This window comes from Podarcis bocagei (assembly GCF_964188305.1).
Source record: "Podarcis bocagei genome assembly, chromosome: 2".
Lineage (NCBI taxonomy): Eukaryota > Metazoa > Chordata > Lepidosauria > Squamata > Lacertidae > Podarcis > Podarcis bocagei.
In genome coordinates, this window is record NC_138126.1 from 89,357,183 (window position 1) to 89,384,672 (window position 27,490).

Sequence of the window (27,490 nt, forward strand, 5' to 3'; positions counted from 1 at the left end):
ATATAAACGCCTTAAGAATAAACAAATGGAAGGGAATACAAAAGAAAAGCTGCACTAGGGAATAAAAGCCCCAGTGTTATTGACGGAACACATTTTGTGGAACCACACATGCTTCAAATAATTGTTGGTATGGCACCATTTGCATTCCCAGGCAGATGGTATCTTCTGCATGGAGTAAAAACAAGGTCCAGGCTGCTCAAGGAGATGAACTGCACTCCCTATCAGAAGGGAAGCTGAAGTAACTGTAGGCTACTAGGCATTCTGGCCATACAAGGGGGAAAAGACTACAGGCAATAAACTTGTACACAAACACATCTACATGCAGTGCCAGGAAATAAATAAAAAAATGCAAAGCAGGAAATCGTGGGAGAGAGCTGAACAGTCCTTGTTGCTTGTGAGGAGACCCTCCCTAGAGCCTGAAAAAGACATCAGTGACGGCGGAGGAAGCCCCAAAGAGACACACAGCCTCCCTCCCTAACAGCTGATGGGCGGGGTACTGCAGCAGCCACAGCCGTCACCACTACTTGCCTGCGTGTCCTCCAGCCTCCAACCAGCCCCAGAGCTGATATTTTAGTCTGCATTGTAGAGAGAGCTGGAGAGCAGGGGAAAGCAGGCGTTCAGAGGCTTTTCAGAGGGTGCTCCCCACTTACACGATTTTTGCTTATGTGCGTGGGCCCTGAAACATAATCTCTGCCTAAGTAGGGGGGACACCCATATAGCAATAGGGCACATGCAACTGAAAAACCTCTGGGCCTCCAGATATTGCTCACCTCCAGCTCCCATTGTCCCTTACCACTGGCCATGCTGGCTGGGGCCGATGCGAGTAAAAAGTCCAAGAACAGCTGGAGGGCCCCAGGTCCCCCACCCCTGCTTTACATGCAGAAGGCTCCAGGCTCAATCTCTAGTATCTCCAAGTAGGTTGGGAAAGACCTGTCTGAAATCCTGTAAAGGTGCTCCCAGTCAGTATAGACTAGAGATGGGAACCTGTGGCCATCCATGCTGTTGGGCCACAACTCTCATCATCCCTGGTCATTGGTCATGCCAGCTGGGACTGATGGAAGATGGAGTCCAACATCTGGAGGGCCACAGGGACTCCATCCCTAAATTAGACTGACCAATTGTCTGCTTTGGTGGAAGGTAGCTTCCTGTGTTCCTGACACACATACACTAGCCTCCCATTAGAACTTCTGGTTGGGCCCAGATAAAAATCCCCATCTTCCAGAAGTTAAACTTCAATTGGAAGGAGCAGGACCTTTCCAGCAGGTTTGGAATGAGTTCCCAGAAGAAGTGTGGCAATGATTTTCACAGTGACATTTTAGAAATGCAAGGAAAACATCTTTTTGCAGGACTGTAGGGAAGCAGTCTGCGTGGGATTCTTATTTGTACTGATCTGCTGCATCTGAACATTGCCACCTCAATGTTCCTCATTTAATGTTTTACTGGTTTTGTTTCACCACTTTATCACTCTGGGTCTTTTCAGCATTAATTCAGATATGAAATTAGAATTTAATCTCGCTCCTGCACTGCTAGCAACTGGAGACGGAAACCAATATATTCTCCAACACAAGGGGCCTCCCTCCTCACAAGGTTTCCAAAACAACAACAAAAAAGCATCATCACTTGGCTAACAAGTCTCTTGAGGGGCAAGTGTTGGCTTTGGTGCGTAACTTGTATGTTATCTCAGAGGGATCTTAAACATCCTAAGAGCCTTGGCCATAGGCAAGCACAGGCCAGCCCGATGTTCTCAATACACTGCCTTGCATTCTCCTGTCTTTTTCAGTGGCTAAACAGGAACAGACGCCATTGTAATCTCTCTAGTATAGAAAGCCAGTCAGCAAAAGGATGGGATACAGACTGGCAGATTTAGGGCAGATCCATGCCATACCCTTGAAGCACAACCAACACACAGTTAAAGCACATAACTTCCTCCGAGGAATCCTGGAATATGTAGTTGAAGGTACTGGGGGGGGGGGAGAAATAGAGTTCCCAGGATTCTTTTGGGAAAGTCATGCAATTTAAATGTGTGTTGGGATGTATGGTGTGCATGTGCCCTTAATTTCTAAGCCAAGTGCAGGTAATCTGGTTCTATAACCTCATGCCCTCAACACTTCTAAGAAATATCCTATGACCAGTAAACCAATGCCTGCAATTGGAATCAACCATGGGACAGATTTATGCAAATTTCATTTTGCTTGTGATACTTTTGAGGATGTAAAATACTTATTTTTTTATTTCTTATTACATTTATATCTCGCTCTTCTTCCAAGGAGCTCAGGGCACCATACACAATTCTATTATCCCCCTTTCTCCAATTATACTAACAAAAGTTGTGAGCAGATTAGGCTAAGAGTCACTGATCCAAGGTCACCCAGTGGGTTTCATAGCTGAGTGGGGATTAGAACCCAGGGTCTCCCCAGTCCAAGTCCAATACAGTAACACTACATCACAATGGCTCTATTTTTTTTTGGCGGCTGAAACAGGAAGTCTCATGACATCTCAGCTCAGCCATGACATCTGTGAACATGGTCCTAATAAGTGACAGGACAGTGTTTCTGAGAAAAAGCATGGTGCAGTTTCTTCACCAATAGGCTGCCCATCACCCTGTAACTGAGATTGTAGTGACCAGGTCAGAAGGTGTAACAACAGACATTAATGGGGGAGAAAGAAAGGCCTCTAGAGAAGACCAGTGGTCAAAGTGAGCAGGCATAGGTTTCCAGGGGAAAATGTTTTCACCTGCCATTTGTCACTGAAAGCCAAATTAGATGTAACACTTAAATGCACCATTAGGAAGCCAGTCAGTTAAAAAAAAAAAGAGAGGGAAGTTTAACCTTTCCCTCCTACCCCACAAATGATGAGCCTTCTCCACCCTTGCCACTCCCATGAGTTTGGAATACTGATAAAATGTTAGAATTCCAGGAAACAAGAGAACCTGCTTCAAGACTCATCCATATCCTAAGTGTTTATCAGAATCTAAACAGCTATTTCTGATACTTCATCACAACCTTGAGGGCTAGACATTTTATTTAAATACAACCATGTCCAATGGAATGGGTGAAAGTTATCAGAATTTGCTTTAGATGGCTTGTCAGCAAGGAGCACACTCTTGAGCATGTTGATCCTTAAGACTTCTCCTAATTGACCCTCCTTACTCTTTATGGTGCCAACACCTTTGATTTTTGAGGCTTTGAATCTACTACTTAGAATAAACTGGTAGATTCTTCCTTCATATAAGCATTTAAAACAGCAATTAGGATGGTAATAGCAGCAAGAAAGCTCAGCTCAAACTACGACGTGCTGCAAATTCATAAAGCAAAAATGGTACCCTTAGAGAGAAAACAGCAGCTCTGAGCATCTTTTGTTCAACGCTCAAGGTTCTTTAACTGGAAATAAAAGGGGATAAATTCTGGAGTTAGTGGAAACATAATTCATCAGGAATAACTCCCCCAAGGCTAACCATTTAAATAGTTTCTACATATGTCTATGACAGTCAGAGCTGATTTGTTGTGGGGGCTGCATGTGAGTACAAACCCATCTGCTCAAAAATTTACTGTGCCACATTCAGCGTCACAGATAGATCCATGTATGTCTTTGTCTTTAGAGCCCTTTTCTCACCATACATTTCTTGAAAGAAGCAGCTGTCTAATAAACACAGGGAGCGAGGGAGAAAGCAGACAGCAGTCCGTTCACCCACCCAGGACCCCGTGGTTCCTTACCATCCATTCGGTTGCCCTCAACCCCAAGGGTCCACCTGGTGACCTGGCTGTTTCCGTAGCTGCAACCATACAGTTAAAAGGTCAAAACGGGTGGCGGGGAAGGGCTGACCCGACGGCTCATGGGGGACTTTGCCCCTGGAGGCAAAAGCAAACACGGCCCCCGCCTGGAGCTCAACTTCTCCTGGAAGCGAAAGAGAGTCCCCAGCCAGCAAAGGGCTGAGCGCAGCTCCAGGGCACGCCTGTTTCGCCTTCTCTCCCTTTCCTTCGACTGCATCAGTGTAGGCCACCGTTATAGCCAGCAGGAGTGATCTACCATAGCACCTGGAAAGGCTCCTCTGGAACACCTGATGCTTATTCAGACACAGCAGGCTCCACCTTGAAGATCCACCATACACGGAGCTCCTGAGATTCCAAGTGGAGTGAGGCTTGAACTAGACCATGCCAACGTGGCCTCTGCCTAGAGATGAGGTCGAGAGAGTCATCGCAGATGCTGTGCAAACCATTCCCCCCCCAGTGTAACACTTCCCCGAAGTCCAGAAACAACTGTTCTGTAAGTGGGACAGCTGGTTACGAAACAATGCTGGGGGGGAGAAGGGGGGCAGGGGATGGCAATGCAAAGAGAAAGAGAGGAGGAGGTGGCGGCGAGAAAGATACTGCCAGTCACCAAAGGCGGCTCATTCACAAGCCTATCACAAAAGGCTGCCGTAGATCCTCCCCCCGTGCCCTGTAAAGACCAGCCTGCATGCACTCACCCTTCTTGTTTTCCAGATTAAAAGAGGAAAGGTAGCGGTGCACTTGCTTGTTTTCAAGTGGTGACTATACATCTCTTTTCTATTCCTTAAGAGGGGAAAGTAAGCAGAGAAAGTAAAAGCCCAAGTCTCCAGCTGGTGCCGAGAGAAACCCCTTCCTTTTGTTCCCTCGGAATGAAAACATTTTATCAGCCCAGCCGTGAGATTTTCATTCTGCCATTAGTGATCTCAGTTCCACCATGAGCTCCTGCTTCACTCACCCTCATTACTTGTTAGGTTTTTACTTTGATGTGTGTGAGTGAAGTGTCATGCGGCTGCTGAAAAAGAGAGGAAGCCCCAAAGATTGAAAAGGAATCGCCTCTTAACCCAGCCACCCCAGATCAGATCCTAAAAACAAACACCAGAACAGAAAGCAAGTTCAAGCACATGCTTGCCAAGAACAGATAGCCCTGTGTCTCTTTTCGTTAATAGAAACAGGTTAACACAGGCTTAAAGTAACCTATACAAGAGCAGCTCCTAATCCAAAAGAAAATACCAAGGGATGAGAGGAGAGAGGCTTGTTTACATGGCCTGCAAGTGATGACCAGTGAGATAATAAGGCATGACAGCTACACCACAATTGCCAATTTACTAGAAGATTAAGCATATGCAGCTACCCAGCACAGGACTCTCTTGAGGTGGTGGCCCAACAGAAGTAGCTAGAGATAGTAGCAGTACTCACGTGGAAATACGAAGTTGAATGAAATCTACAACATAGACACACACATATATATTTGAGGAGATAAAAGCAGTCCTATCCAGCACAAGTACAATGAGATGCCAGAAGGCCTAAGGCTTCACATTGCTCCCTCAAGTCAGAGCTGGACTAATTTCTCAAGAGAAAAGCAGAACAGTGATTTCAGAAGGAATGACTGCTCAGTAGCTGAGCTAAAGATAACCTCCATACAGAGGATGCTCAAAGATCAGCCCAACCTTCTCAGAGCATCTCATAAGCAAGGATGAATCAAAAGCAAACACCCCCCCCCAGCTTTTGCTTTTCGAGCATCAGCTGTTCTGAGTCTGTCTCAGAATTTTGTAATAGCCCCTGTGAAGAGCATCCAATGATTTCTGGCAGCATATGGGAAGGAGGCTCTGTCTGAAAGTGCCAGGTTCTGAATGCATCTGACGGAATGATGGTCAGCAGGCTCCAAGAATACTGGAAGGGAGGGAGATACCATCAAACAACTGATGGCGTCAGTCCTTGGTTTCTTCATTTCAGGAGCGGGCCAGGCTAGCCAGGAGCACTTCTTACTGAAGTCTATTCAATGGGAAGGTGACTACCCAACTGGACAATTTTTAATTTATATATTTCTACTGCATCAGACCAACACCTACCTGAATCTAGAACCATGGAAGGTACCACATTGAGCCCCATGAAATGCAAGTCCATCAACCTCACAAGGTATCGGAAGAAGTCTGCATGTACATGAAAGCTCATACCAAGAACAAACTTATCGGTAGTTGGTCTCTAAGGTGCTACTGGACAATTTTTTATTTTTTAAATATATTTATACCCCACTTTCAGACATGGCAAACATCCTTCCAACCTTCAGACACACATGGAAATGTTTCACCTGTAAAGTAGTGCAAAGGACTACAGTTGGAGACAAAACAGCATGGCATACTTCTTGATGGATCAGACCACCCTAGAAGGCCAATTACCAACAGGTTCCAAGGTGAGTAATGGTTTCCTTTAGTGCTGCAGGCACAGTTACATTTTTTTAAACCTATTTGGTCTGAAATTGTTTGAGCACTACATGCCATCTTTTTTAGAATTTATGATCTCCAAAAGGGGGGGGGGGATCATGACCATCCCTACCATGTAACAAGGTAGAGTTCTGCTGTATGTGGCACCAAAGGGACAGTGATGAAGAGATGGATGAAGGCAAGAATCTGTATCTGAATAGGTGGCAAAGACATTTTAAAATGCTGACCCTAGTCGACACAATTCGGGTTCCACTTGAGGCAGCAAAATGCCTAGGGTTGGCACAAGAGAGATTCCCAGAAGACCCCAAGAATGTCACACCAAATGATGACTTGCAATCATGGAGAACACAGGTGTTCCAGGCAGCTGCATTTCTCATAACAGAGCTCCCTTTCTCTAAGGGTCAGACAGTAGAAGCAATGCAAGATGCCCCCATTTGCACCATCAGTCAGAGCCAGATATTAAGGTAGGTTGACTTCCTTTCAACTTTGTTTTGGAGGTCCCATTTCCTGCCCTGATCATATTAGGAAAGAACATCAGGCTTTGATTGCTATCATAGATTCTCCTTCCAAAACATTTTTCCAGCCAACACTTTTCAAAAAGCTAATGCTCTTTTTGAAGCTTTCAGCTGTTAAACATTCATTGCTATTCTGCTGCCCTTCCTCTTCCTATTTCAGGATCATGGACTTCAGCAGTTCATAGTTACTTTCTTTTACATAGCCAACTGTTTTCACAGACTCAAACATTTCCTTCCTATTAGTCAGATTCTGATCTAAAAATAGCATGTCCCTCATTGTTTCCTCAACTTTCTGAAGGAGAAGTTTGTTGAGAACAAGTAAGAACCCTGTTTATGTATTCCATTTAAAATATGGCAAAAGTGCTTTTGTACTTCTACTTGATATGGAATTTTTTTGCTAGTGCAGTCCAGTCCTGGGAGCAGCCAACGTGGAAGCTTACATGCTCAGTGGAGGAATCTGGAGTTTTGCTGTTGCTCTCGCTGTCTTCATTGTCTCCTCTCAGCAGCCACCAAACCCTTTCTATCATAATACTGCTCCCTTTCTCACTTAAGATTGGACATTGTTTTTTCCTCGCAAATTTCATTCTCTTGCATTTCCAGAATCTATGGCTCTTGGGCAGGTGTATCAATAAGAAACAATGACACCATTCAACACTGGCATTCAAGCTGCCAGCCCCTGGCTCACTTCCAGAATAGTCACCAGTTGGCGTTCTATGCACACAGAACCCATTCTGTGCTTGTGGGCAGTGGCAGGGGGCAGAGGCTCCACAAAGCACATTCACTGCTTTAGCACTGGCTATGATCATCTGCTTGTACGCAGCTCTTTTTTTTTTTTTTTAAGAGCCTATAGAGCACAAGTCTCTTGTTAGGGCCCTTCAATGGTTTTTTTTTTTTTATGCAATGAGTATGCAGTTGCAACTCGTGTCATGTGCAGTTGAGATGCCTTTCTCAGAAGCTGTGCTTCTGTTCCAAGAGTTACTGCACTTTGCCAGTGATGGCACTTACTATTTATGCCTGGGAAAAGCAATTCTTCCCGTGCATAGGAGTCTTTGGTGCTATTACTACTGTGTGCAGTGGGGCTGAGCAAATACTACCAGCACCTGCCACTGGATAGGTGCAGTGTTATAAGTGACCATTCCATTCCTACCTCCCACCCAGTCCCACTATAATACTCCTACCTTTATGGCTGAAAGATTCCTGCCATACAGTTGCTTTTAAATTATACTCCATTTTTCAAGGAAGGCCAGGGAGTAGCATATATGGTTCTCCCTGCTCCCTCCGCATTTATCCTCCTAAGTACCCTGTAAGGTAAGTTAAGCAGGAAGAGCTACTGGCTTAGGACAACCCAGTGAGCTTCATGGTTGAGCAGTGACTTGAACGTGAGTCTTGTTCCCTCTTGAGCAGCTTTCCAAGAGATGTATTCCAGAGAGGAAGCAGGACCAGAAGCAAGAAGTAGGTGGAGCGACAGATGCAGCTCTTACTACCTTTGTATAGAGGTTGCATTCTGACCATGCAGAAGCCACATCATGCAGAAGCTGACCATGCAAAAGTACACATCTCTCCATCCCAATGAGGAAGTGGGATCATCACAGTTCAAGGATGCATTCCAGCCAGCAAAAGCACTTGAGGAAGGCATGAAGCAGGGCTGGTGAGATGTGTGGACTGAGGAGGAGAGGCAAGGGGTTTGAGAGGGTGGTGGCTTCTCAAATCTAGCTAATCAATCTTTCTTCTGGCCAAGTTTTGCTACCAATGCTGCTTTGGTCACCATAAAACTGACCAATAAAATGTAGCCCAATTCAAAAAAGACAAAAGTTTTGTTGGTAAGTGGTACGATGATCAAAGAGTTTGTAATTTGCCCTTTTGCAATACTACCTCAAAGATGAGGTTCAAAGACAGGCAATGTTAAGTGCTCAAGTCCTCAACTAGGCAGGCAAAAATTACTGATAGTAGCAAATACAGTACAGGGCAGTTGCTTTAGGAAGTAGGTGACAAAAGTGGATGACAACAGACATGCCCCTCTATTGCTGTGCTTATAAGACCCTAAAGCAAAGCATCAAAATTACAAAATTAAGGCAAGAAGCTCATTGAGAACATCTTCCACTAAGTTATATGTGCAGAATGAAGACATTTTAGATACTGGAGGAGGTACCTTGAGACATATTGCAAGAACAAAAAGTATCAAAGCAGAAAGCAGGTGCAGTCAGAATAATTTAACACAGCACCCAGAGAAAAAAGGTTGAGCACTCATCTCTCTTCAATCCTGAAGCCTTTATCTCAGCTACAGGTTGCTTTCATATCAGTCTGTCATGTTCTGTAAGAGGCCCACCTACAGGAGAGAGACACTGGTTTTCCACCCTTCAACCACAATGCCCCAGTGGTCTAGAAGATGAAGGACAAAGTAGCTTTGCCAGAGGCCCAGAACACAGTGACCCTAATCAATTTCCCTGGGAATAGATTGAACAGCCAGCCATGTCCCTAACACGGCTGCGCTCAATAGGAAACTGCAGCCGATTCAGGCTAAGAACCAAAATTAGCAGGCAAGCAGTGAGTCAAACAGCACCTCCCACCAGCTATTGTTTAGCACTTGCCCATCAGCTATTGCAGAGCCGAGGGTGCCAGCCCAACTTAGGCTTCAAAGGGGCATTCTATTCCACAGTGTTGTGAACTTGCCATAGCATAAGATAGGGAAGGTACAAGGGAAAGGGGGCAGGGAGAGGGAGAGAAAAAGCAGCAAGCCTTCCTACAAAAAGTAAGGATTCTTAACTTCAATGCCTTCTTGCACTATGATTTAACAAGATAACCATTCAATGCATGTACCAATCACACTTCTCCTGCAACACTAGATGCACAATTGCCATGAGAATAATATGCAGTCCTCGCATCAACCAGGCCACACGGAGAAGTGGGGTTGCTGCTGCTTTATGCCTTGTCTTCAAGAGAGGCAAACTAATCTTTCAAGTTGTCCTAGAGCCTAAAGCACAGTGGGAGAAATCAATATTCTTAAATCAACAGTACCAAGACCTAGGAAGCAAAGGACCAGACCACTTGAACATATTTACACTTGGGAACATAATTCATCTCACTGAATGCGTACGTCACAAATCTTGCAGGAATTTCTCATAAACAGCTCTACCTAGCTGCCAACCTTTCCAAGTCTGCACAGGTTTTAACTATGCATCTGATTGTTACTGAGGGAAGGGAATCCCTGGGAATAGAGACAACATGTGTTGCCCAAATTACAAGTCCCTTTGACATCTGCTCTATATAACTGGCATGGGAAGGCTTTGGTGGGCTTTAGGAAACCTGGAGAAGCAACTGGTCCTGCTAACACTAAGCTTGCAGGAGTGATCAATAAAGGAAGTCTGCCACATTTCAGCCAGGAGTACCAATAACTCATAGTCCTTGTCTAAATGAAATTGGCCAGCCAACCTAGCTCTAAGGGCGCAGATGATTAAGGCCTAAAATTTCACTGACAGATGCACTCTATGCATCTTCCCCAGTGGGTGGATGCCAGGTGGTTGACAAGTAACATACTTGCTTATTGTTGCTTAGGCATTTAGGGTTGCCAAGCTAATATAAGCTCAAAGACAGTCACATTTAAACCTGGATTTGGACAGGGCAAGGTAGGAAAGCAAATCCAGTCAACAGTTCTGGAGAAGATGACACAAATCTAGAGAACACCTTGTTTGAAAGGACATAGGACATCTCTGAAAAACAGACACAAATTTTTCAGTGCTTAGCAGGATAGACAAAACCCACCCTGATTTAACTAGCATGCTTTCTTTATGAGGATTTAATAAACATGAAATACAGGGATCACTGTTAGATCCAGTTACAGATGGGTAGCCGTGTTGGTCTGCCATAGTCCAAATAAAAAAATTCCTTCCTGTAGCACCTTAAAGACCAACTAAGTTAGTTCTTGGTATAAGCTTTCGTGTGCATGCACACTTCTTCAGATACACTGTGTATCTGTTAGATCCAGAGAAATCTAATCCTACTGCAGAGTTGCTTAACTAGTTAATTCAAATGAAAGTATGCAGGAAGCTAAATAGCCACCAGTCATTCATGACCTTACCCTGTATTTGTATGCTCTAGGCCAGGGGTGGACTGAAGATACTCTACTAACAGATCCCCAAGTGGTTTATAGTAGATTGTTAAAAACTAAGGATTAGAAATCCTTGCCAATTGCAGCAACAAAATGACCCCCTACTGTCTTACATTATACTGTTGAAATGAACTGCTCCAATTGGCTTGTCAATTTTGGAAACGTTGGAGGAGATCGGAAGCACTTCACATTTCCCAAGTGCTCTGATCTTGAAATAAATAAAAAACCAAAAGAAGACAGAGCTGATGGCAGATGCGCATTACAGGTAATGGCCTTGCTGTGTGTCAGATTGGGTGGACTGGCTGATGCAAAGGGACCAGCCCTGCAGTGACCTTCTGGTCTTCAGCAAGCCAGAGAGTTGTGCAGTGTTAGCTGGAGTTCTGATTTATTATTTGCCTAGCTAAGAAGAGGCAGGGTGTTGTGTGGTGAGCACCCTCTCTGGAGCAGGCTGAACTCTGGCAAAAGCCTGGGGTTCCTCACAAGAGGGTTCAAGGCAACTGAACATGATAATTAATCAGCAGCTAGTGCAAATCATGTAGAATAAGCATTCATATACATTAATCACAGATTCAAAGTGCCTTGCATTCTGGCTGCAACTAATTGAGGTTTCCAAACACTTTTGAAAGGCAGCCCCCCATAAACAGTTACAGCACTGTCATCTGAAGGTCACTAGAGGAGGAGGAATGACTGTGGCAAGATTCCCTGTGTCAGGGAGGATGATAGCTGTTGCACCTGGTGATACTGGGAAAAGGCACCCCTCACCACCTGCAGAAACAGGACCCAGATCAAGAAGCACCCCCAAACTAAGCATCTGCACTTTCACACTTTCCACCCAGAACAGGCTGCAAAACCAATCTCATATCACACGGTCCAACTACCAACAGTACCTCTTCTGTCTGAATTATGTTTGCCCTCATTGCACCCTATCCAGTCCATCACAGACATCAGAGAGCAATTCAGCCTTTCAACTATCTTACAGGAACAAATGAAAATGAGAGAGAGGTGGCTGTCATCTGCATACTGATGACTCCACAGCCAAAATCTACAAATGACCTCTGCCAGCAGTTTCATGTAGATGTTGAACAGAATCTACATGTGTATTTTATAAGCCAAATAGTTCCAAAATGTGCTGCTGGTGGTTTTGAACACTTTCCTTCATGTGCAACACACTCAGATGCAGCATGGAGGAGGTGTCAATGCCAAAAGATTAAAGGGACCAGAGAAGAATCTGGGATCAGATGTTCAACAAGGTTCTATTTTAGACCAAGCAGCATTGCCAAAACATTGTGACAGTTTTGTTTAAACATACTTGAGGATCCAAGAAAAGACTGCATTCACTCCCTTTTGCCTTAGATGAAGAAGTAATGTGTGGTCCAGACAGAACAACAGAAGACCTACCATCTATTTACAACCCATCACCCTACAGGTAGACAACACCATGAATTAAGATACAGCCAGTGACAGAAATAGAATATGACATCACACCAAGTCAACAACAAAAGCTACAATCCTGACTGGTAGTGGCAGCAAAGAGGAAAAAGGAACAATCATCAGCCCATGACTTTCACTCACATCACTCTGTCAACCTCAGACTGAAATTCCCTATGTCAACAACTCTGACCACACATTTTAACCAAAACAGCTAAAGTGACAACATCAGTTGGAGAGGCCGGGGAAAATCTGTCAAAATGGGAAGAAAGTTTTGAAACACACACGGGCAAAGATAATTTGCTTCTTAATAATGACCTTTGCCAACAACTTCCCAAAAGGTTGCAATTCTCCCCATAAAATGTGGGAGAACATCCAGGAACGCTCCAGCTATCCTTTCTCTAAGTCAGGGATGGGGAACTGTGCCCCGCCAATGTTACTAGACTACAACTCACATCATCCCTTCCTATTGGCTATTTGGGCCAGGGTTGATAGAAGCAGAAGCCCAACAACTTTGGGAGAGTTACAGGCTCCCCACCTCTACTCCGTGCAATAGACACTTGCAGAGTTAGAGCAGCATCCGGCTCCAACAGCTTGATAACAAATAGTAAGAAAGAGTGAGTTGAAGTGGGCTTTTGAGAACCGATGGGGCTTCTCTAAGGCCAAAATCAAAGCCACACACCAAGCAGCTGTGGCCTCATTAAAGTTGAGCACCCTACACTTTAGCTTAGCATGAGGAAAGAGGTAGTCAACAGTCATAGCCAGAATGGCTGTCGGAGCTAAGGCTATAGACTTTTGCGGGCTTCTCTGAAAAATATCAGAGCCCTATTTCAGATTCCAGTTATACACTCAACCACAAGCATACGCATGCACCAAGAGGCACAGAACAGCAGCAGCTCTGGAGCAGAGTCTCGAGGGAACCCACCGATTCTGGCACCCCTGGAAACCGTGCTCCCTTGTCAACTCACTCTGCTCATTCCAGGCTGCCGTGTGCTCAGATTCATAGGCTGCCTCCCCAACGTTCGGTGCCCCAGCATCACTCCGTGGCCCCCAGTAAAAGATCCGCCCTGCCAGACTCTCCAGTTTCTGTAGCGCCGACATCTTACACCCTTTGTCCTTGCTGGAGTTTTGAGAGTTCACCTCAGCTCCATGGCTCATGTTTCTCTTTTATTTTATCACCGATTCTTTTCCTCTGCCCCAGCTCTGCTCTCGGAGCAAACACAGCCAAGCAGCTCAGTCAGGATCCAGGAGGGCACTCTCTTCAGTCATTGCTATTTGCCAACAGGTAGAGGCAGCGGCACTGCTTTTCCTGTCCCGCCACAGGAAGAGAGGGGTAAAGGCAGCAACTGGAGAACAGACACAGCCCCAGATTCAGCAGAGCTCTTAACATTCCCCTCCAAGTGATTCACACAGGCATTTTGGCTTGAGCCGACTGCTCTCGACTTCCATCAAACCCACCTCCCTGGACCATAGCATTCATGTCAGTTCAGCAACAAGTCTGGGGCAGCCATCCATATCAGGTTTTCCCAAGCTCCCATGCTAAGGCTCAGAAAGGCTCCAAGACAGTTCATTCCATAGTCTCTCTGTTTAGAAAGAAATACAGGGAGCCTGGTCACTTACACAGCTGATCAGAGGGTGAACAGCAGGCAGATTTGATTAATACAGAGGGAGGAAGGCCTGCCAGATCAGCAGTAGCAAGGACTATGCAATGAGGCTTAAAATAGCTCACAAATTCTCCGAATCTCTTTTGCCCTCAGGGCTGAAGGTAGGGCAAATAAGGAAATTGTCAGGTAGGGAAGCCCTATTATCTTCCAAAACGAGGTGATTCTTTAACAGAAAGAAGAAACAATTCAAGGAGAGAGGGAGACTGAGATAGAATCATAGAATTGTAGAGTTGGAAGGGACCAAGATGTTCAGATAACTTGATGAAACTAGAGCACGCCAAAGCAAACCTCTGATGCTGTAGATGGAATAAGACAAGGTGTGGCCCCCCAAAACTCAAAGTAGGAGCTCATTCAAGTCCATATCCCCTTGGATGCTCCATGTTCTGAAGATAGAAATCACTCTTTCTAAACACTAATACAACATTCCAAGGGTGAACATTCATTTGCAGAATGGCAGTCCTCATAACTTCTGGATTCTATTGCTAAGCAGCCCCCAAAAGCTCATATTCTCTGAATGAAGCAAAAGATTACTGCACAGTCCAGAGTGTGTGGATAAACATGGGAAGAGAAACCAGAAATCTTGCTTCTAAAGCTTTGTCCTTCTCTCAAGGTTAAGAAGCCTTTCTTAGGCAAGGCCATCCAGAACAGAGAAGAATGGAGGTAAGGAAAAGGAAAGAAGAAAAAATACAGGGCGACGTCTCTTCCTCATAGGACTGCTTGCCAAAGAGCTCTAAAAATATTAGATGTCACGGTGGACCTCCAAAGAACAACCAAGTCATAAGGGACAGGAAGGAGTTATTGCTTTAGCCCCCCAAAGCTACGCAGGACGTAAGTGACCAACCGGCCAACCAAGTGCATCCACAGAAAAAGCTGGGTCCAAAATTGGAAGCTGAATTCGGAGTCGCCTTCCCACATACTCTGAGGACTACGGGGTTCAGCTTCCATATCGCTGTTTCCAGACGACAGCCTTGTTCTCTACGCCTTCAGCACAGATCCAGACTCAGGCTGCATAGTTCATTCTGCTTGTGCTGCAACTCTCCATTGTCCCTCAAAGCAGAGCTGGCTCTTGATTCAGAGACTGTCTGCAGGGCAAGCAGAGCAAGCAGAGTGGCAGGGTAGCTTGCGGTATTGTTTCAGGAAAAGCCCCAAAGGAACTGCCTTGAAGTGGGAAGAAGAAGAGAAGAGGCTGGGCATGGTGCCAGCTTTGTACAAAGTCCTTAAAGGAACAGGCTACCAACTTCGCATCTTCTGCACTAATGTTCAGCAAAACATGCACACAAAGGTTGTCCATGAGGAAACGGCACTCCTCCATTCTCCATTCTCTCTGCTGAAACTGTTGAGATGCACCAGCTTAAGGACTGAAACTCTGAACTATTAACTAAGAATGCAAAGAGGATCCCCTTTGCTGCTCTGCATTTCATAAAGTTCAGAAAGCCTCTCTGCAGGCCAACACTTTATCATCATTCAGATCACAAAGCAAGAACACAGTCACTTCCTCCGAGAGCAGTCAGATTTGACTACTGCCAAAGACAGCTTACTGAACTAGGTAGACTAATGATGCACCCAGGAAGAACAACTTCTCACATGGCTGGAAAATGCTTCAAACTGAGTATTAAGCATGCCATTTCTGGAAATCCAAACCATTATTCTAGACCCGACTTACAGAAAAGACAAAAGTTCGCAACAACTACTGCTCATACTGCAAATCCGTTGGGTGCATGTTAACGCATCTCTAGCAGAAAAACAAAGGAAATAATGAGACTCTTCTGCACAGTACTACAATTCAGCTGAATCAATCCAGATCAAATACATCAATGTGATATGCAGCAGAAGTAGAGCAAACAATTTCCTTCCTAGACTGACTTGTAGGCAGTAGTAGAAACCAAGTACTTAGAGCAGGGTAGACCTACTAACTGCAGATAAGTTGCCAGGTTTCCAAGCTCTCAAGAAGTTAGGAATCTTAATTTGTGGCATTAAAAAACAAACAAGTTCTCACCTTTGAAGACACAGAAAGGGTTAAACATTGTGCAGGTGAGGCTTCATTAGATCAGGTGATTATTATTTTTTTGTCATCCCAGGAGGCAAATCTCTGACGGGTTCAGCACAAAAGCTTAAAATATTTTTTAATGAGCATGCTGGAATAGATGCAACCAGCCACAGCGGCAGAAAGCAATGGTTGTGTAAGACATGGAATGGCACACCAAGAGGAGAGGGGGAAGAGTCCTTGAGGTGCTCTGCCCTCCTCAGCAATTTCCGTGCCTCTGACTTAACAGGGTTACCCTTCAACACTACAAGCAGATATGCAAGCTGCTGAGCAGGAGTCCAACCAGATGAAGAAGACCTACTGTATTTTTCCATGTATAAGACTAGGTTTCCCCCCCTAAAAAATAATGTCAAAAATTAGGGGGCATCTTATACTGTACACGGCTACATCTCCCCCCCCCCCATTTTCTTAATTCTGGGTCCCCCAAAATAGGGGGCGTCTTATACATGGGGGCGTCTTATAGACGGAAACTACAGTAACTGGAAAGGCTAAGTGAATGGACAGTTTGGGATGACAGCAAGTGGTCTGTACAAGTAAATTCTGTACCCATAATACCTTTACCATAATACTGCTACATCAAAGTTCTCATCAGTTTTTGGCACATACAATTGTGCGAAGGGGAGAAAGGTGCTGTATCCTACCTCCAGGATCAGAGGTGGCACACCTCTGTATACCAGTTGCTGGAGTGTACATATCCTACCTCCTCCCAATATCTGGTACCTGGTTGGCCATGGTGGGAAACAAGATGCTAAATCATATCAGCTTTTGATTGGATCCAGCAGGGCTCTTCTTATATCATTAACTACTTGGGGGTCAACCCCTGCCCCCCCCCCATTTGGCAGAACTATTGTAGCGTAATATAAACTACCAACTAAAGGACAATTAATGCCTTCTTAATTACACACATTTTGAAGCCCAAAGAGAACATTTAGATGCTGGTACAGGGCCGTACAAGATGCTTTTCACACAGTTAGCAATTGAATTAATGGCCTTTTTAAAAAAGGAACTTAGTAGGCACAGGGATTCAGTATGAATTGACAGGAGAACAGGGAGCTTTAACCTCTTACTGCTGCTGCAATCCTTATCTGGATTGGGAGTTCCACACCTGCCATTTGCAGTGGAAGAAAAGCTTCCAGATTATACATGGACAAGTCTTTTAGAAGGTTTTAACAATGTATTTGGATGGCATGCATACTTGTGGTATGATAAGGTCAAAGCACATAAAGCATTTAAAAACCATATTGTCAGGAAAGCATTGTTTAATGTTTGGATAAGATATAAGGACCTATTGGAAAATAAAACCCCAAGGTGGCTGTCACCGATGGAAGCGAAGGCTCAGAAAAAGCTCAATATGGAGGTCAAATGGCCGAAATATTGGGAAATTTTGGAACAAGAGGGAGAAAGACTGAAATTGCAGAGTTTTGAGAAATTAAAAAACAAAGTGCGAGACTGGCTTCATTATTATCAGATAATGGAGGCATACAATTTGGACAAGAAAATTGGCTTCCAGGTGGAAAAATCAAAATTAGAAACAGAACTGTTAGAACCCAAAACTAAGTTTTTGTCAAAGATGTATAACTTGCTGTTGAAATGGAATACACAGGATGAAACGGTGAAATCTGCTGATTAAATGGGAACAAGATGTTGGACATAACATAATGATGGCTGACTGGGAACAGTTATGGACCACAGGTATGAAGTTTACGGCATGTAATGCCTTAAGAGAGAATATTATGAAAATTATATACAGGTGGTACATGACCCCAGTCAAGCTTGCAAAAATCTATCATTTGCCCGATAGTAAATGTTGGAAATGTAAAGAAACTGAAGGTACATTCTTTCACCTTTGGTGGACGTGCCCAAGGATTAAGGCTTTCTGGGAGGTGATTTATAATGAAATGAAAAGGGTATTTAAATATACCTTTCTGAAGAAACCAGAGGCCTTTCTCCTGGGCATGGTCGGCCAAATGGTGCCAAAGAAGGACAGAACTTTTTTTATGTATGCCACAACAGTAGCAAGAATACTTATTGCAAAGTATTGGAAGACACAAGATCTACCCACTCTGGAAGAATGGCAGATGAAGGTGATGGACTACATGGAATTGGCAGAAATGACTGGCAGAATCCAAGACCAGTGAGAAGAGTCGGTGGAAGAAGACTGGAAGAAATTTAAAGACTATTTACAAAAAATTGCAAAATTAATGAATGTTAGAATGATGTCAGAATGAAGTTAAGTGGTTTAAGCAACAATGTTATAAAGGTGTATGTAAAAATGGATTGTTAACAGGTAAGAATCCAAAGTTATAATATATTATGTTAAAGGACTAAGATAAAAACAAAGAGGGAAAGAAATTGCTGAATTAACTAACTGAATTGGAATACAAAAAAGGGAGGCGTGAGGAGGTCAGGGAAACAAGGAAATGAATGTAAGGTATGGAAAGACTGATGTATTTTTTTAAAGTGTTTTTTTATCTTTTTTGTATTTGTATTTTTTCTTTTATTTTTACTTTTGTCTTTCTTTTTCTTCTTTTTTTTAATTCATGTAATTCTTTTCTTTGAAACCTTAATAAATATCAACGTTGGAGGCTATACACCACACCCCCTCAACAGTATTTATAGGAACTCAAACACTGAGATCCTGCTCTGTTCCAGTAACAAGAAGCCGAAAGCACCAGCCTGAAGATGACGAGTGAGACCTCGTCGAAACGTCGCCTAGACACCCCAACTCTTACACGGGAAGACACCCGAAGACACCAAAACCTGCATATATATATATATATATATATATACACACATGGACAAGTCTTCAGTTGCTCAGAGGTGGCCACTGGCAAGCAAAATTCAGGATACTACTGAGCCAGTGTGGTGTAGTGTTTAAGAGCGGTAGTCTCGTAATCTGGGGAACCGGGTTTGCGTCTCTGCTCCTCCACATGCAGCTGCTGGGTGACCTTGGGCCAGTCACACTTCTCTGAAGTCTCTCAGCCTCACTCACCTCACAGAGTGTTTGTTGTGGGGGAGGAAGGGAAAGGAGAATGTTAGCCGCTTTGAGACTCCTGAAGGGGAGTGAAAGGCAGGATATCAAATCCAAACTCCTCTTCTTCTTCTTCATAGACTCTGAACATGGGGTCAACTTGTCCTGGGGCAATGCACCTTGAGAACAAGCAAAATCAAACTGTGCTACCATCAGCTTTGTTTCTTAGAAATGGAACACGTCTTTCTTTTGAAGTCTGAATATATCACCTCATCACTGTATATCTTTCAAATGTACCAAATTGATAGGTAATGGAACCAATTTTCTCATTATGTAAACTCAATACCAGAATGTACTTAGTGGCATCCTCTTCCAACTGCACCTACTGGACTGTCACAACACTCTTTAGAACTGGATCTCAGAACTTGCGAGTAAGATGCAGAAGCCCCCCCCCCTTTCAGAAAGGAAAGTGAATATTTGGGACTTGAGGATATTTCAGACTTTTCTTTCTTGGCACACTCTGCCAGCAGATTCTTTTGACAGAGCTCTTTCTGTTCTTTGCTACCTTACAATGAACCCAATTTCATATGTCAGATATTGGGAGTGTCTAATCGGTTAAGCTGACTCCCTGGGAACTTGGGTCACCCTAATTGGCTGAAAGAATCATCTGGTACGATACGACTCCCTGCCATTCCGAGCAGCCTGGAATACTTCACTAAGAATGAAAGTGGCTAGAAACATGAAGCTCCCACACAGAAGCTACAAACGAAACACTGAGGAATGCTTCTCAGTTAAAACACGCCAGGCAATATTATTTAATTTGACATATTCAACACTGCCTCTTAACCAGAATGGTTCATGAGAGGGCTCACAATGTGCAAAAGGCATGCATTAAAGCCACAGTAAAGAGCAATAGGTAGCAAACCTGCATAACGACCTGCATCAGAATTAGTTAAAACAAAGATGGTTGGGGAAGCTGAATCTTTTAATTTCTGCTAACAGACTGTGGTTAACTACTGGCCATTCCTTTCCCTACATTTCAGTAATTGCTGGTGGTGTAAACTGATGTAAATCAATTAGGTAGCACTGACCACCTGAATTTTTGATGTGGGAGTTGTACCACTCACCAGATAGAGTGAGATATGCAACAATTAGTGCTTTTAGAGGGCGGGCTTCTGCACATTTGTCATTTTTTACAAAACACTAGTAGATGGAGTCCTCCATTAATTGGCAAGCACAAAATATAAGTGGTTACCAATGGAGGTTGCAGAAATGGTATGAGCGGAAACATGCTTATACATGCTGTGCACATTATTATACTTAACTAAAATATGAAAGTCAGCTATGTCCCTTTAGTTCATTATCCATTCCCAGCACTTTAACAAGTTTGCTGCCGAGAGCCACAGTTTTCACTGTAAAATCCTCCAGTTATGTTTGCCTGCATAGTTTCTGTCTTATGTATTTTCATAAACAAGTCTTAAATTACACCTGAAAACTTTAATGAGAGAAAGGAAGGAGAATTGGTGAATAGTCTTTGTTTTTAAAACAAATGCCATAAAGCATAAAATGGCTTCTGAATTCAAAATTCCAAACCACTACCAAATAATGAGTTATGCTCAATGGAAAATATTGTTTAGAAACTTTTGGCAGAGTTTTATCCTGATGTTTGCAGCATCAGCATATCAATGTTTAGAATGAGACATCAAGAGATATACCATCAAGCCAAAGAGCAACACTTTAGAATTGGAGCACCACACTTACAGAGTTCCATACCCGCTAATGTAACATGATATCAGGGTTTGCATAGTTAATGCAAGCTTGCCAGTAAGCCCACGCTACTCAGGAAAGCTAGGGCTTTGTCTGTGTGAAGTCTCCAAACAGCTTTTTTTTATATAAATGTCAGAATTTTAATTCCCCCCTCCTCCGTTTGCTGACAGCAATGTAATCAAGAGGTATTCTGTGAAAAATAAGGGCCTCTCAGACACAAGGTACAGAACAATATTGAGCTACAACTATCCTGTTAGGAGTTTGCAAAGGGTGGTGATCCCATTACACAGCTTCCCCACAAAAAAAGGCAAAACTTCACAGCAAAATCATTTTTTTTCTTCCACAAGTCTGAACCCCACAATGAGGATATCACACATTCTCATGCACATTTTCCACAGCCAGGCTGGACAAGTTGATTTCATTCTCAATACAGCTGGCAGGTATAAAGCATAAAATAGTAGTATTGTCAACCAGCAGCTAAATTCACCAATGCTGTCCATCCTTCTGACTGTCCCGTTCCAAAATGCTGAACCCAGCATACCAGTCTAAAGTAGGACTACAACTCCCATCTTAGCCGACCACGGGTCATGCTGACTGCAGCAGATGGGAGTCCAACAAAAGCTGGTAGACCAGAAATCAACCTGACCTAAAGGCTTTGTGTAACAAAACAGTACGGCTCAGTGCAATATGCTGACCTCTACACAATAAGTACAAGTCAGAATAAGCTGCACCTTAGGTACTCACACATCTACATGTAATGGGGCCTGGATGTATATTGTTTTCACAATGTGTATACACAAACATATGTCCCCCCCCCCACACTTCCTATAGATAGTGCTTTAGGTATGAAGAAGAGCAAGAAAAGACATGGCTATTATGTTTGCTGGCTGATCAGCTGAAATCCATTCCTCTCTCAAAGTGGCTCCTTGCTCTGTGAACAGGATTGCAAAGGAGAGAATGAAGATACCAATATAGCTCTTGCAACAATCATTTGGGATTTGAAAGTGATCCTTCTTTGCAGCCTCAACCTTACATGGCTTTGTAAAGTTTATCTAGATGTAAACTGGAAGATTTATCTACATGTTAAGGATTTCTCATTGCATCAAGCAGGCTTACTTCCAAAGTACACATTGTTAGGATCTGACTGTTTGCGATATTTTAGCACCTCGCTACACATAATGCATTGCTAATGAGTGTTCCACTTTCTGAAACCTTATTCCTTTATATGTACTTCACACCCTCTCTCACCATATACCGTAGCTCTAAAGCCACAGGTTTGCTCTCAAGAGGCACATGTATGTGCTAAGAGCTTTGCAAAAGGAGATATCCGACAACATGACTATTTTCTGGCATAGTAATACATATTACAACTCCAACATTAGCACTTCCACACATTCTAGCACACTGAGGCAACTTCTGAGATCACCTGCGTCTCTTATGCTTGTGTCTTTTGTGATTAATGCAGAAACAGATAATCTTATCTGCAAAAGGTATCATCAACCATTTTCTCTATTCCAAACCAAGTAATAACTGAACAAAGAGCACAGAGCACAAACGGTACACCTTGCCAACAATTACAAGTGACATACACACCCCATGGTTTTTCTCATTAATTGGTAACAAGAGATGCTCGAATCATACACTCTGAAACTGGCAAACCAATCAGCATTATACCATCTTTAGAAACCATGTGCAACACCCCCCTCTGGTGGCTGGACCACAGGGAATGGTGCTGGGCCACATCTCTCTCAAAACTCTTTTCTGTGGCCAAGTGTCCCTTGAACTTTTCCATTCATCTGAAGTACTTTGCAGATGGTGGATCAGATCACGAACTGGAAGCAGCACAGTTGGAATTAAGTAATGCGTCTCAACCTGTTACCTCTCAACCTATGTTAAAAAGAATAAAGAGTAAGCACTGAAGGGTGCATAAAGCCTTCCACTCAGCACTCTATTCATACGCTGGCTGTTGGAAGCTGAATGCACACCAAGCCAAGCAATACAGCTGCATCACAAGGTACCCATTCATTTGAAGTGAACCCCGGTGAGTCTGCTTCTGAAAGCAAACAAGTACATCACATGGAAAGTTACATGAGTGGGTCACATATACTCTACTGCAGTTAAGCCTGTAAAAGCAAAATTCAGTTAGCTGGTGACTCTTAGATGTAATGATCATCTGCTACAAACAATACAAGTATGACTGACTGGTGACCCCAGTTAAAGATTTTCAGTATGGACCTGATGCTGAACAAAATCAAGAATTTTGCTTGTGTGATCTTTTGGGTTCTCTCTTGGCCATTAAAAAATAAATATATCTCTGCACTGCACAACCATAGCAAAGGAGCTGAGATTAAGATGTATAACAAAAAGAAAAAACTTATGAAAGTCTGATTTCCAGAAGTATTCCAGCTTTATATAGTTTTGTTTGCTTTGTTTTTTCTTTGCACACATCCTAAACAAAACTCACTAGAAGATAAAACGGATTCCTTTTTCAAGAGTAACATCACTTTCCCTATTTTCACTGCTTGCATCTTAAACGATCCGCTCCTTCATTTATATAACCTTCACGCCTTCCCAAGATTCCCATTCCAGTCTGCCAAAGACACCACTAACATTATTTTCCATTCTAGAAAAGCCTAATTCTACATTACGCACATCATCGAAACAGAGCTCAAACTTCACAGCCTACTTCTGCATAGCACCAAAGTACTACTTTCTCTATATGGAGAATTAGCAAAGTATTCTATGCTTAACATAAGAAACACTGAACTTCTCCAGTTCCCCCCAGTTCTTAGAAAAGGCATCCCTCTCAACAGCATTTTAACTATAACAGACATACCTCTCAATATGAAGTTTGGGTTTCAATCAGCACACTTATGTACAATCATAATTTAATCAATAAGCTCCAGGACCATCAACCAGCCCTAACAAATAATGCTCTCTCTTAATAATTCAACATAGGAATCCAAAGTGTGGACATTCCCTCTGTTAGCCACTTGCCACGCTCCACTCTAAAGAACTCAGTCCCACAGTAACCACAGATTTTTAGGGCCTTGTACAAACTGTCCCAACAGAAATAAAAATCCTCTCCCTCAAGGAACGTAAACCTGAATTACTGACCTGCCACAGTGCAAACCTGCAAGAGGCCAAGACAGGGAAAGGTAACCAGATGGGATTATGTTAAGTTAGACCGAACAGAATGTTATAATCAAAGGGCCTACCTTTTCTTAAATTATCAGCCTGCAGAAGCCAGATGGTACAGCTAAGTAAATCACAGCCATTCTTCACCTTCCCAAGTCCCTCGATTGGGCCCAAACGGAAGCCACCTCACATTAAGAGTGGGAAATCTCTCTACTTCTCAGCTCCACTCAGCCTGTCACATTCCCCTCCCTCCCCTGCGGTGAAGACCAGGGCTACCTGTCCCTAGACAAAGCCACAACACCCCCTCCTTGGACCCCCAAGAGGGCTGGCATCATAGTCTCCGAGCCTCTTCTCCTCCCCAGGCTACCCAGCCTATTACTCCCCCTCACCTCCGACCTCCATCTTGCCAGTCTGGAATGTGGCTTCTCTTCACCTATGGCTCCCCAGAAGGCCCAATCCATACTACCGCTTTGCCAGCTCTCTGGGAGACCGGCTCCAAGGGGCAGAGAGGGGGGTGGTGGAGTGAAACAGCCCGCTTAAAAGACCTAAAGCCAGACCCTGTAAAGAACAAGAGTAAGGATCAAACCCTTCCGAGGCCCAGGAGCCTGCCTTTGGCACATACTTTTAAGAAGCGCGAGCAGAGCACATCAGGCCCCGGGCCTGCCTGGTCTGATCTCCAGTGATCTCCTGTAGAACTGGGAGGGCGTGGCCAGAGCAGAACCCTCAGCACACAGGCCTGCTGCCCTGCGCCCGATTGGCTGTTTCGCTTCGTTCAAGTTTGTATAACAAATCAAAACTAGGTGACTGAACACAGTTACAATAATAATACTTTATTATTCACACCCTGTCCATCTGGCTGGGTTTCCCCAGCCACTCTGGGATGCTCCCAAAAGAATATTAAAAACACGATAAAAGATCAAACACCGAAAACTTCCCTAAACAGGGCTGCCTTCAGATGTCTTCTAAACATCAGAGAATTGTTTATTCCCTTGACATTTGATGAGTGTTCCACAGGGCGGGGGGTGGGCACCACTACCGAGAAGGCGCTCTGCCTTGTTCCCTGTAACCTTACTTCTTGCAGTGAGGAAACTTCCAGAAGGTCCTTGGAGCTGGACCTCAGTGTCTGGGCTGAACAATGGGGGTGGAGACGCTCCTTCAGGTATACTTCAGTTATAAGGGTCCTCTGTACTCCCCAACCTCACCAGCTTCCGGGCAGTTGACTAGGGAGACTAGGCTAGTCCCCTAAATGTTCCTGGTAAATTAGAGTATTAAAGCATTAAAGCCTGGCACCTCCTCCTCAAAGCCCAGGAGACTTCTGCCCCCCCCCCACTGGCAACCATCCTCACAAGGTGGTACTTCTGACCCAAAGTGTTCCCCTACAAAAAAAATCACTGCAGGTCACTGCTTCCATGTTTAGAATTCATGTCTTTATAAAACTAATTCTTCTTTTAGTTTTTCTCTACAGGATTCTCTTACGTTGTTCCATCAGGGTAGTGTGGGGGCATCCATCCACAGCAGGGTCATCTTCTCCAGCTGAAGTACAAAGAAGTATGCATGGCCAAAACACCCAGTTTTGTAGAGGTGCAGTGGATAACATTATTTTGTAGACCCTTTTCATTAGTGTAGGAAATAAATGGCCACCAGATGGCACAAAAAGCATCCATTTTTTTCCTTTTCGTTCAGCACCGTTAAACTACAATATACATTATTGTGTCAGCTATAGCTAAACTCCACGCTATGTTTGGGCAATGGACAGTGTAATGGTTAGAATGTCCAGGCTACAGAAACCTAAGTTCAAACCCCCATTCAGCCATGAAGCTTGATGAGTGACCTTGGGCTAGTGACCAAGTTGTTGTGAAGATAACAGGGAGGGCTGGGTAAAGAAAGGAGGACCGTGTACATTGTTTTGAGCTCCTTAGAAAAGTAGAATATAAATGTAATAAATAAATACAACAGCAAAGCTCTTAATGGGGGTAGATTGCTGACAATATATTACATCCGTTTTCAAACATTTGCATGCATTGCCAGTGTGCTTCTAAGCACACATCAAAGTATATTTTTGATATTTAAAGCCCTGAACCAAAGTTATCAGAGGCATACCACCAGTTTTTTGTTGTTTTTTTAGATTTGATATCCCGCTTTATCACTACCCGAAGGAGTCTCAAAGCGGCTAACATTCTCCTTTCCCTTCCTCCCCCACAACAAACACTCTGTGAGGTGAGTGGGGCTGAGAGACTTCAGAGAAGTGTGACTGGCCCAAGGTCACCCAGCAGCTGCATGTGGAGGAGCAGGGAAGTGAACCCGGTTCACCAGATTATGAATCTACTGCTCTTAACCACTACACCACACCACTATTGTGTCCTTGGGGACACTGGAAAAGCAATGCTTAACAGTTCCCTTGTTTGTTGCAGGAGGATGAGGGGTACTCTTTGGAACACTATCCCTAGGGAATGCATTTAATGAACTCTTGCATCAGCTTTCAAAAGTATAATGTTTAAGATCCTTTTAGGAGGGTGTTTGGGTTAGAGGCATGTCCAATGGTTGCATTTTCTCTTTGCTCTTAATGATTTGCGTTTTCTTTTTCTTTTTTAAAATTCTGTCAGCTGAAATGACTTTTGAAGTCTAAACAAGCAAGGTTAAAAGCTGCTAAATAAATAGCGAACACACAAGACCAGGTACTGTATTTGTAGTTTCCAATCTTCCATGTACGAGAAATTCATCAGGAAAGAGCCAAAACCCAATCACTGTATCGTGCTACAATAAGGCTCTGGCCTGTAAGTCTTATCTAACCTGATCAATACAATTATTAGCCATTACTCCTTTGCAAAAATGTTACAAGTGGAATGGCTCACAACACAATCCCACACTTGAACCACAGGGCAACAGAAGGTTAAACTTCAAGTTTGTTCTCCTAACTAGAATTGCCAGAAAACATTCCACAGGCCAGGCGCTGATAGTCTTAAATGCATCATGGCTGAAGAACGTGCCTGATCTGGTCTGTGGATGCCCAAACCACTCTCCTATTCCTGCCAAAACTACAAATGCACTAATTTGTAATACTCCCTCACTTATCCACCAAGGTTTACAGCATGCTACAAGTTAGCAAGAGGCAGTAGTCACTCAAGCCAGCTTGTCATTGTCATTTAGACAGCTTCTGTCTCCATTTAAACATAATAGGGTTCTCTTGAGCAATATGTCCAATCTTTTTTCCCCTTTTTTGTAATTTAGTAGACAGACCCCTTTACAGTCTTTGGTCTGAAATCACCTCTTGATTAACCTACTAACAAACAGAACAGGTTGATCAGGAAACGAATCATTCTAGTCAAGGATTTTAGTACTCAGGGTCAATGCTCAGTTTTACACATTAAAACTGGAAGGGAAGGGAAGTTGCTACTGCAGCCACCAGCATATGAGAAAATAAGCAAGCTGGATCTTCTTGAAATGTCAGTTTATTTTGCTGCCTTACCAATTCAAAACAGCAACAAGGGCAGGGGCTAAGAGATATAGAAAGCAACTCCAGGAAATGTTCCGTGTTTCTGTTCCATAATAATAAAATGCATTTTAAAAGATAACCTAAAATACTTGGAGCAACTAACAAATCAGGATAAGATCTAGCTGATATAAGAAGAAGAAGAGTTCTGTTGGATCAG

General features: G+C 43.6%; 1 protein-coding gene and 2 long non-coding RNA genes across 7 annotated transcripts in view; 2 read left to right on the top strand and 1 right to left on the bottom strand.

Annotated features, from left to right (window-relative positions):
- PRKACA (protein kinase cAMP-activated catalytic subunit alpha) overlaps positions 1-27,490 on the bottom strand; it is a 61,212-nt gene that overhangs the window by 24,796 nt on the left and 8,926 nt on the right. The window contains exon 1 of one of the 5 annotated variants that reach the window (XM_081181665.1): positions 24,463-24,559. The exons of 1 other annotated variant lie outside the window; for it this stretch is intronic. In XM_081181665.1, the coding sequence (XP_081037791.1) occupies position 24,463 (1 nt within the window). In that variant the 5' untranslated portion in view covers positions 24,464-24,559. Of the gene's footprint in view, positions 1-3,713; positions 3,858-13,224; positions 13,471-24,229; positions 24,258-24,462; positions 24,560-27,490 lie in introns of those variants that run through there. 3 more of the 5 variants (XM_081181663.1, XM_081181661.1, XM_081181664.1) reach the window with 3 other exon arrangements.
- LOC308580330 lies at positions 4,072-8,202 on the top strand. The gene is made up of 3 exons (XR_014004805.1): positions 4,072-4,263; positions 5,741-6,177; positions 6,608-8,202. It is a non-coding gene; the product is annotated as an uncharacterized lncRNA (long non-coding RNA).
- Positions 24,320-25,499, top strand: LOC308580333. The gene is made up of 2 exons (XR_014004808.1): positions 24,320-24,413; positions 25,293-25,499. It is a non-coding gene; the product is annotated as an uncharacterized lncRNA (long non-coding RNA).